This window comes from Hippopotamus amphibius, chromosome 15 (genome assembly GCF_030028045.1).
Source record: "Hippopotamus amphibius kiboko isolate mHipAmp2 chromosome 15, mHipAmp2.hap2, whole genome shotgun sequence".
NCBI classification, from domain to species: domain Eukaryota; kingdom Metazoa; phylum Chordata; class Mammalia; order Artiodactyla; family Hippopotamidae; genus Hippopotamus; species Hippopotamus amphibius.
Window position 1 is genome coordinate 6,164,394 of NC_080200.1, and position 9,827 is coordinate 6,174,220.

General features: G+C 59.0%; 1 protein-coding gene across 3 annotated transcripts; it reads left to right on the forward strand.

Moving 5' to 3' along the window:
* The first annotated feature begins 1,548 nt into the window (after positions 1-1,548).
* On the forward strand, positions 1,549-9,660 carry MCOLN1 (mucolipin TRP cation channel 1). 3 transcript variants are annotated; one of them, XM_057708863.1, is made up of 14 exons: positions 1,549-1,728; positions 3,206-3,411; positions 3,942-4,109; positions 4,196-4,361; positions 4,952-5,060; positions 5,266-5,377; positions 5,536-5,635; positions 5,878-5,984; positions 6,092-6,241; positions 6,391-6,492; positions 6,912-7,034; positions 7,402-7,617; positions 9,201-9,331; positions 9,436-9,660. In XM_057708863.1, exons 1-14 carry the CDS (start codon positions 1,698-1,700, stop codon positions 9,470-9,472), a joined length of 1,758 nt encoding a protein of 585 aa, XP_057564846.1. In that variant the 5' UTR covers positions 1,549-1,697; the 3' UTR covers positions 9,473-9,660. The 3 variants fall into 3 exon arrangements, with proteins under 3 accessions (XP_057564846.1, XP_057564848.1, XP_057564847.1); XM_057708864.1 differs by having other exon boundaries at positions 1,551-1,728; positions 5,281-5,377; XM_057708865.1 differs by lacking the exons at positions 4,196-4,361; positions 4,952-5,060 and having other exon boundaries at positions 3,942-4,129; positions 5,281-5,377.
* The last annotated feature ends 167 nt before the right edge of the window (positions 9,661-9,827 follow it).

Below are 9,827 nucleotides of genomic sequence, written 5' to 3' on the forward strand. Positions count from 1 at the left end.
TGTTTTTCCCCTAATGCACAGCCTCTTCCTCGGGAGATGGGAGGGTATGGCCTGAGCCAGCCATACATATGGAAACTCAATGTCCTGGCTCCCCCCCACAACATCCTCCAGGCTTCCTAGCTTGCCCCACAAGGTCTCACACGGTGCATTCCAGCAGTTGCCACTCTGCTCCCCTAGACCTGGCGAGTCAGGGGCAGACTCGCCCTGCAGGTGGTCTAAGCAGCATCCCTTCCTTTTGGACTTGGTGTTCCCATGAATGGTGGAATTTCTGGCACATTGACTGTCTAGCAGGCTAAAAACGGGGACTGATATGAAACCAGGTGGTTGGCCCTGTCCCCACACCTTGCCAAATTCCCTGTTGCAGGTACACCACAAGACAAAGGAGGTCACTCATTTATACATTCAACAAACATCTGTTGATTGCTTGGGTCTCAGCAGGGAGCAAGATAAGCATGGCCTTGGCTCTCACATTGCTCGGAGACTGAGTTCAGAAACATCACAAAAGTAATTAACAGAGTATGGTACATTCGAGAAGACGCATAACCAGACTTCTGATTTAGATAGTGGACAGCTTTCCCGAGGAAGGGCTTTATAATCCCAATAACCACTAATTCCATCATCAGTACTGTTTGTCCAGGCTTGTGCCATGCTCTTGCATCTTCTCATTTAATTCTCTCAACAGTCCATGAGGCAGGTTACTATAGGTATCCCCATTTTGCAAATGAGGAAACTAAGGCACGTGGAGTTTAAGGGACTTTTTGGAGTACCCAGAGGTGGTGGTTGGGAGCATCTAGATTTAAACAAGAATTATCTGCCCTCCAGAGCCTGTGGTTGTTAACCCTTATGCTCTAGGGCAAGATTATGCAAAGGCCCTGGGGCCGCTGAGAGAGGAGCTAGGGAAGGAGGTAGGTGGGGCGGAACAAAGGGCTCTGGTAGACTGAAGTGGGGGAGTTTGCTTGTCATCCCGGAGAAATAGGAAGCTGCCAGCAGGTTTTGACGGAGGACTGATAAGAATTATTTTTTGAAGATGCCTCTGGCTGCTGGATGGAGAGTGGAATGGAGGGGATCAGGAGCCCAAGATCAGAGAGGTTGTTGCAGTGGTCCAGGCCAGGAATGCTGGGGGACTCTAGGTTGATAGCCATAGGAGTCAAGAAAAGTGGTCCTATTTGGGTCATAATTAGGAAATGAAGTAGGATTTGATGACAGTTTGGATAAGAGGAGGCTGAGAGTAACGCAGGGTTCCTGGAGGATGGAGCGGGGCTGCCTTGAGATAGGATCATCATCCGACACCGCGGAGGGAAAGGGGTCAAGCACTGGACTTGAAAGTCAAGAGGTTGGCATGACCGGGAGCCAGGACGGAGTCAGTCCTACGTTGGCACGCTCACATCCTGCGCATCCCCCAGCACAGTCCCACCCCGTCGGCGCTAGGACCCCGCGACCGCCTAGGGGAGGCAAGTCGCCCGCTGAGGCGCGCATGCGTACTGCTGCGGCCGGGGTCGTCGTGGCGCAGGGGGCGGGACCGGATCCGGTCCCTTGCCTCCAGGGCAGCGCGGGTCACGTGACTGGAGCTCGAGTCAGCTGATGCGGGAGGGTTTGAAGCTGCACCGCGAGGGAGCGAGGCCGCGGTGACAGCGGCGGGCGTTCGGACCCCGGCTGCCCCGCCGTGCCCGCCGGCGTCCGGCGCTCCCCGCCCCGGCATGGCAGCCCCCGTAGGCCCGCGCGGCTCAGGTGAGGGCGCAGGCGGCCCCGGGAGTCCCTGAGCGCGAGAGGCGGACGGGCGGACGGCTTCTCCGACCTGGGGCGGCGGAGCTCCCTTGTTTATCTTTCCTCAACTCGGGTGCTGACCTCTTAGCGTCCCCTTGGCGTCGATATGGGCAGACGGCTCCTAGAACCTGGGCGGGGGGTGGGCATCAGCTTCTCGGATCTCGGAGTGGCGGGAATTCCGACCGCCCTTCCTGAACCCGGGCTGGGCTCTGAGTATCTCGACTCAGGCAGCTGGCGAAGCGCCAGCTTTTCCGACTCGGGTGGGCGAGGGTCCCAGGATTTGCCTTCTAAGCCTAGACTCCGCTTTGCTGGAACTCCGACGGCGGGCCGCAGCTTGCACGTCAGACTCCCGGGCTTTCTTTGCGGAAACCAGGAGGCAAGTGTTCAGCTTCTCAAAACTCAGGCAGGAGTGCTGGGGGCGGGGTTGCCACTTTAAACGCAGGTGCCTAACTCAACTTCAGATCCCCACACCCAAGGAAGCTCAGTCGCCTCTCACAGGGGAGCCTGGAGAAATGTCCTTCGTGTTGATCTTCCCTTTTGAAGCCAGCTGCAGACACCTGAAAGATGTCCTGGGTGGTGGAGTCTGGGGTGGATTAGCTGTGATCCCAGCCAGGCAGGTGGCCTGCCCTCTGGCTTCCTGTCCAATTGTAAACAACCATAATAGCATCTGAGCTCCAGAGGGACCAGGAGCTGGCCCTCCCTGCAGGACAGGTTCTGACAGTGCCTACATTTCATCCTGGTGGCCATGCCAGGCAGGGCGCCAGCTAGGCCCTGGAAAGAAGCAGGGTTCTCCCAGTGGGGATGGTGGGGTATGTCAGGAACAGTTCTGGGCTGCTGTGACCAGCTATGACCCCAGCAGTTGCTGACAACTTGGACTTCCCTCTTAGGCTGGTCAGGATTGAAAGGAATAAGTGGTGCTTAGAGTAGCCTGTATTCAGGAGTTCCCTGGGGGTCCAGTGGTTAGGACTCAGGGCTTTCACTGCTGTGGCCCTGGTTCAATCCCTGGTTGGGAAACTGAGATCCTGCATGCTGCACGGCACAGCTGAAAAAAACGAAAACAAAAAGAAACCAAAAAAAAAAAAAAAATAGAATAGCCTCTATTGGTTGAGGAATTATTGAGACTCAGGGACAGGAATGCTCTGTAAATTTCAAATCCTTAGTTTCCTGGTGAGAGATTTTATTGCTTCATTTTGCAGCCAGGCAGCTGAGGCTCAGGGAATCTGAGTGCCCTGGGGTCAGGGGCAGGAATCAGCTCAGGCCCTTTTGAGTAACTTGTCCTGTCTGAGCAGCACTGCTGCACATGTCCATAAAATGTTACAGATTTTCTGGTTTTCCTGAGATCTCTCAGAGTTCTTTCTTGGCTGGAGCTTGGGACCCGCCTCCCCTATTGGCAGGTGAATCTGCCCAGGCCTGGTCCCCACTGCCCTCTCCCATCCCACAGAGACTGAGCGCCTCCTGACACCCAGCCCTGGGTATGGGACCCAGGCGGGGGCTTCCCCAGCCCCTTCAACCCCTCCCGAAGAGGAGGATCTTCGCCGCCGTCTCAAGTATTTCTTCATGAGCCCCTGTGACAAATTTCGGGCCAAGGGCCGCAAGCCCTTCAAGCTTATGCTGCAGGTGGTGAAGATCTTGGTGGTCACCGTGCAGGTGAGACCTGTGGGCCCCCCACCCCCAGAATTCCATCTGTGGCCACTATTTTCTTTGAAGGAGAATCTTGGAGTCAGAGCCTAGTCCTGACCCCGCAGCCCCATCGTGGTAGTGACAGTGGCACTAATCAGTCAGGAAGCTCTCTTGGATCTGCATGGGAGCAACTCTTTTAAGCTTCATAAATGCCCTCTGAGGTCCTGGCCGCTGCTCTTGCCCCTTTTTATAGGTGGGACAAATGAGGGTCCAAGAGGTTAAGGGACTTGCCCAAAGTCACATAGCAACTGAGCCTGGGGAGCTGGCACTTGGACCCTGGCAGTCTGATGCTGTGCTCTCAAACATTCCTCCAGTAAACATGTCGTGAACATTACCTGTTGCCATGAGTTCTGTGAGGGACCATTCTGTGCTGCGCCTTGGGGACATATTGTGGTCATGCCCTCATGGGGTGGGCCCTCTCTTTTCTCTTCCTCCACTCATGCGCTGTGGGAGACCCCATCCCGGCAAGTGCCAATCCTCCCCGTCCCTCCCGCCAGCTCATCCTGTTTGGGCTCAGCAACCAGCTGGCGGTGACCTTCCGGGAGGAGAACACCATCGCCTTCCGGCACCTCTTCCTGCTGGGCTACTCAGATGGGGCAGATGACACCTTCGCAGCCTACACCCGGGAGCAGCTGTACCAGGCCATCTTCTATGCCGTGGACCAGGTGCGGGCAGCTGGGAACAGGTGGGCATTTGGGACCGCCAGGGAGAGCGGGTGGGGCTGACGGACCCTCCCCTCCTTTGTCCACAGTACCTGATGCTCCCAGATGTGTCCCTGGGCCGGTACGCCTACGTGCGGGGCGGGGGCGGCCCCTGGGCCAATGGCTCGGCTCTGGCCCTCTGCCAGCACTACTACCACCGGGGCCACGTGGACCCAGCCAACGACACCTTTGACATCGACCCAATGGTCGTCACTGGTGAGTAGGCCAGGCAGGGCTCAGCTGTCGGGATTAAGATCCCACTTTTAGGGACTTCCCTGGTGCTCCAGTGGTCAAGACTTCACTTTCCAATGCAGGGGTACGGGTTCAATCCCTGGTCAGGGAGCTGAGATCCCACATGCCTCACAGCGGGGGGGAAAAAAAAAAAAAAAACTAAAGCATAAAACAGCAGCAATATCAAAACAAAGTCAATAAAGACTAAAAATGGTCCACATCCAAAAAAAAGTCTTTGAAGTCCCACTTTGCCTCCTGCTCATCCGGTAGCTGGGGTGGTCACACTCGTTAATAACTTGATGATTAATAGACTGTGTGGCACGCAGAAAGAGCTGAGTGTTTCAGTGTCATTCATTCCCTAAACACTGGGGGCCCACGGAGTGCCAGGCACTAGGGTCTGCGTAGGGAGTGAGACAGGCCAGGCCCGACCCTGGGGGGAGACAGCAGGAGCAAATGACAAGTGTTGCAGTAGAAAGGGGGAAGGGAAGCAGGGAAGGGGGCTATCGGGGACCCTGGGGAGACCTGCCTGTGCCTCCCCCGCCCCCAGTGTCCCTTCCCTGACTCGCTGTCCTCAGACTGTATCCGGGTGGACCCCCCTGAGAGACCCCTCGTGCCCCCCAATGATGATCCCTCCCTTTTGGATGACAGCACCAGTTACAAGAACCTCACGCTCAAATTCCACAAGTACTGCCCGATCGAGGGGGCTGAGGGTGGGGGGAGGCAGGACTCCAGGCACCTGCAGGGGCGGGGCTGGTGGGGGACAGGGGCCGGCCGTGCCGATGCTGGCGCGTGAGCACTTCCTCTGCCGGCTGCAGAGTCAGCGTGGGGCAGGAGCGCCGGCCCTCGGGGGGTGGGAGGGGCGGGCAGAGCCCCCTCACCCTCACCCAAGCCTCCCTCCCTCCAGGCTGATCAACGTCACCATCTACTTCCAGCTGAAGACCATCAACCTGCAGAGCCTCATCAACAATGAAATCCCAGACTGCTACACCTTCAGCATCCTGGTGAGCCCACAGCACCTGGGGTGTGGGCGAGGGGCCGGCCAGTGATGGGGTGGGTGATGGGGTGGCTGGGGCTAGAGGGACCATACGTCCTGTGAGCCTGGGAGCCTAGGTCTGCTGAGGTTTACCCTGCCCCGTCCTGTCCCGCCACGCCCCTGCAGATCACGTTTGACAATAAGGCACACAGTGGGCGTATCCCCATCAGCCTGGAGACCCAGGCCCACATCCAGGAGTGTAAGCACCCCAGTGTCTTCGGCCACGGTGAGCCCCCAAGCCCCGGGCCAGCACCGCCCCGGGGGCTCTGACCTTCCCAGGAGCCCCGAGGCCCAGACGAGCGCTGACCAGGGGCCCCAAGCCGCCCAGGAATCCCCAAGGCCCAGACCAGCATGGACCAAGCTCCCGACTCACCCAGAGAGACCCATGAGCCTGCTGACCAGCCTGAACCAGCCCTGCCGCCCCATGGGCCTGGCCGCGCTGCCTCACCTGCGGCCTTCTCCCCACAGGAGACAACAGCTTCCGGCTCCTGTTCGACGTGGTCGTGATCCTCACCTGTGCCTTCTCCTTCCTGCTGTGCGCCCGCTCGCTGCTCCGAGGCTTCCTGCTGCAGAACGTGAGAGCCGCCCCCAGCCCCGCCCAGCGCCACCACCATCAGGGCCCCTGGGGTGGCGAGGGTCCCGTGGCGGGACCGGCTCTTACCCTACCCGCCTCCCCCTGCAGGAGTTTGTCAGGTTCATGTGGCGGCAGCGGGGACGGGTCATCAGCCCGTGGGAGCGGCTGGAATTTGTCAACGGCTGGTACATCCTGCTGGTCACCAGCGACGTGCTCACCATCTCGGGCACCATCATGAAGATCGGCATCGAAGCCAAGGTGGGTCCTGCCCGCGCCCTGTCCCCGAGCCCTGGTGTCTCCTTCCAGACCCTGGCCCTCTCTCCACCCCCACGGATGCCTGCCGGTGGGGGGCCCCACCCCCAGGGAAGGGCGGGGCCAGATGGGGTTGACGCTGCTCCCACCCCTAGAACCTGGCAAGCTACGACGTCTGCAGCATCCTCCTGGGTACCTCCACGCTGCTCGTCTGGGTCGGCGTCATCCGCTACCTGACCTTCTTCCACAAGTACAACGTAAGCCTCGGACACGCGGCCGCGGCCCTCTTGGTGGCGGCCACCCGTCCCTTCATTCCCACCCCCACGCCCGGATAAATTCATACACATATTGCCATCACCAGGCCCTACAGGTGACCCGCCAGGAGCTTCTTCCCCGTACCTGCCAACCCCAGGCACACCTGTCACTCCACCTGGGCAGCGGTCACATGGGCCCACTCTTTCATACCACCCTCACCCCACCCCCCTCTGCAGGCTGAGTCCAGCCAGGGGGTGCCCTCGGGCCCCCACAGCACCATCCTGCCTTTTTGAGGCTCCCCCCAGCTTCTGTGTGGTCACCCCAGCATGCCCTCAGGCAGGGTTCGCCCCATCCGCACACTCCCGGTCCGCCTGGGTTGTGGCCACGCCTCCACTGCTGGGCCCCGTCCGCCCCCCTGCAGATCCTCATCGCCACTCTGCGGGTGGCCCTGCCCAGCGTCATGCGCTTCTGCTGCTGCGTGGCCGTCATCTACCTGGGCTATTGCTTCTGCGGCTGGATCGTGCTGGGACCCTACCATGTGAAGGTAGGGGCTGCCGGGGACCTGTGGGTGGCTCTCGTGACCCACAGTCGAGGGGTCCCAGGCTCCTTTCCTTACTTCCCAAGGCCTCTGTCTCCGGGTCTATCTGTTGTTGACCTGGTGACACTGAATGACCCACCTTGACCCCTGGTTCCTTACCAGCAAGTTTGCAGCAGTTCTACCCTCTGTTCCCTCTGATCCCCGGTGACCCTAGCCTTGACTTTATGACCTTGTCATTATTCAGTGATCCAGCCCCCCCATGGTACTCTGTCCGATGTCCCCTCTGACCCTCCCAACTCCCCCCCCCCCCGACCCCAGCCCCCAGCCGTGCCCACCGCTCCTTCTGACCCCCGACCCCACCGCTCGCCGGCAGTTCCGCTCGCTGTCCATGGTGTCCGAGTGCCTGTTCTCGCTCATCAACGGGGATGACATGTTCGTGACGTTCGCAGCGATGCAGGCTCAGCAGGGCCGCAGCAGCCTGGTCTGGCTGTTCTCCCAGCTCTACCTGTACTCCTTCATCAGCCTCTTCATCTACATGGTGCTCAGTCTCTTCATCGCGCTCATCACTGGCGCCTATGACACCATCAAGGTCAGCCGCCAGCCCACGTGCCCACAGCCTCCCTGTGGGGCCAAGCTGCATGCATGCGTGCACGCATGGCCCCAGACTGAGGCTCCTAGTCCCTCATGGTTGGCCATGGCGGAATGAGGAGAGGAGGACCCAGGGAAGGAATGTGGGAGACTCCATGAGGCCAAAGGAGAAGGTGGCTTGGAATTGGGGGGGGGGGGGGGGTTGGCCCAGGAGGGGCCAATACTGTCCCCATCACAGCTGTCACATTCTCAGTTTTATCAAGGTGTGGGGCTCTGGACAGGTAGGCTTCCTGCGTCTGCTTTTACCGACAGGGAAACCAAGCCATAGAGTTTCAGTAACTCGCCCAAGGTCAGCTACCAAGCAAGCGGTGGAACCCAGCTCAACCCAGTACTGTCTGATTCCAGAAGCCCTGCTCCCAACCCATCTGTCCTGTGGGTCCCGGGAAGGGTGGTTGTCCTGAAGGCTGGGGGCTGGGGGAGGTCAGAGCAGAACGTGGGCATGGCAGGTAGACAGGCTCTTTTAGCAAACACGTTTGAGGGCCTATTGTGTGCCAAGCCTGGTGCCGGGCACCTGGCATCTAGGAAAGCAGGCATACGTGGTCTGTCCAAGACCTTTGGGCAGGATGGATGATGCACAAACGAGAGCATGGTGACCAGCTGATGAGAGGCATAAAGGAAGTGTGGAAGGTTACAGAGAGGCCCCCTGCTTTAGACTGGTATTGGGCTGAGTCCAGGAAAGTTTCTAGAATGTGCTGTCGAATACTAGTCTCTAGCCACATGTGCCTAGTTACATTTTGACTTTAATGAAAATGAAATATACTTCCAAACTCAGTTCCTCACTCACACCATCCACAGAGCAAGCACCCAAAAGCAAATGTGGCTAGTAGCTACCAGATTTGGACAGCATAGATATCAAGCCTTTCCATCATCTCAGAAAGTTCTGGATTGATGAGACAGGAGCCCAAGAGAGAGAGCACCAGGGAGAAGGAACAGCCAAAGCAAAGACCTAGTAGCCAGAGAAAGGACTTAGAGAAGAGACAGTAGCCCCGTGAGGTTGGGAGGGGTGAAGACACAGCTAAAAGCCAGAACATTCCCTGCAGCTGGGAATGCAGGTGTTTGCACCCCCCGTACCCAGTGCCTGGACATATGGCCATCCCACAGGAACACTTCTGTCACTCAGGCCCGAGGAGCCCCCACAGGTCTTGCTCTAGCACTTCAAGACCACACGCGTGTATCAGCCTTGGGTATAAAAGCCCGGACCTTGCTCCCACTGTGCACCCAAGTCAGTAGGTGGTTGTCAAGCGCCGAGATTGGGTCAGGCAGGGCTCTAGGTGCTGGAGTCACAGCAGAGGGCACCAGGTGACCAAGATTCAGGGTGTGTACACATTCAGTGGTCAGGGAACGTCTCTGGGTGATGCAAACCACAGGGAACAGCAGGTGGAGGGCCCAGAACGTGCAAAGGCCCAGAGGTGGGAGCCTGGTTGGGCCCCGAGGACCAGCGAGAAGATCCAGATGGCTGGAGAGAAGGTGGTGGCACATCTCAAGGGCCACTTTCATGCGGGGCCAACGGGCATCTCTCCCCAGCACCCGGGCGGAGCTGGCGCAGAGAAGAGCGAGCTCCAGGCCTACATCGCGCAGTGCCAGGACAGCCCCACCTCCGGCAAATTCCGCCGAGGGAGCGGCTCCGCTTGCAGCCTCCTCTGTTGCTGCGGCAGGTTCGAGGCCGGGTTGGCTGGGGTTTGAGATGGGCTGGGGGAAGGGAAGCGGGCCCGAGGGAACTGATGCTTTCCGCCTCCGCTGACACCGCCCCCCCCTCCAGGGACGCTTCGGAGGAGCATTCGCTGCTGGTGAACTGATTCGGACCAGGACCGATATTAACCCCCGGACTGCGGAGACCCATGCTTATTTATTTTTAGCTTTTGCTTTTAAGGACCGGCTGCCTGTCGCGCCCTGTGAGGGCCTGGGTCAGTCGGGTCGGACATTGGAGTGGGACACGGAGGGTTAGGGTGGGTGTTAAATAAACGGGAAAATAAACGTGTTCTCATTTCTAGCGGGAGGGGCATTCCGTGCGCCAACCGGTCTCCGGTCCCTTTAAAGCATTGCCACACTCAGTGTGGCGGGCTCCGCGCGACCTTCCAAGCATGGCGGGGGGCGGGGCTGCGTCGCGCCCTGCGGTGAATAATTTAAAGGGCCGGCGCTGGGCGGCACCCT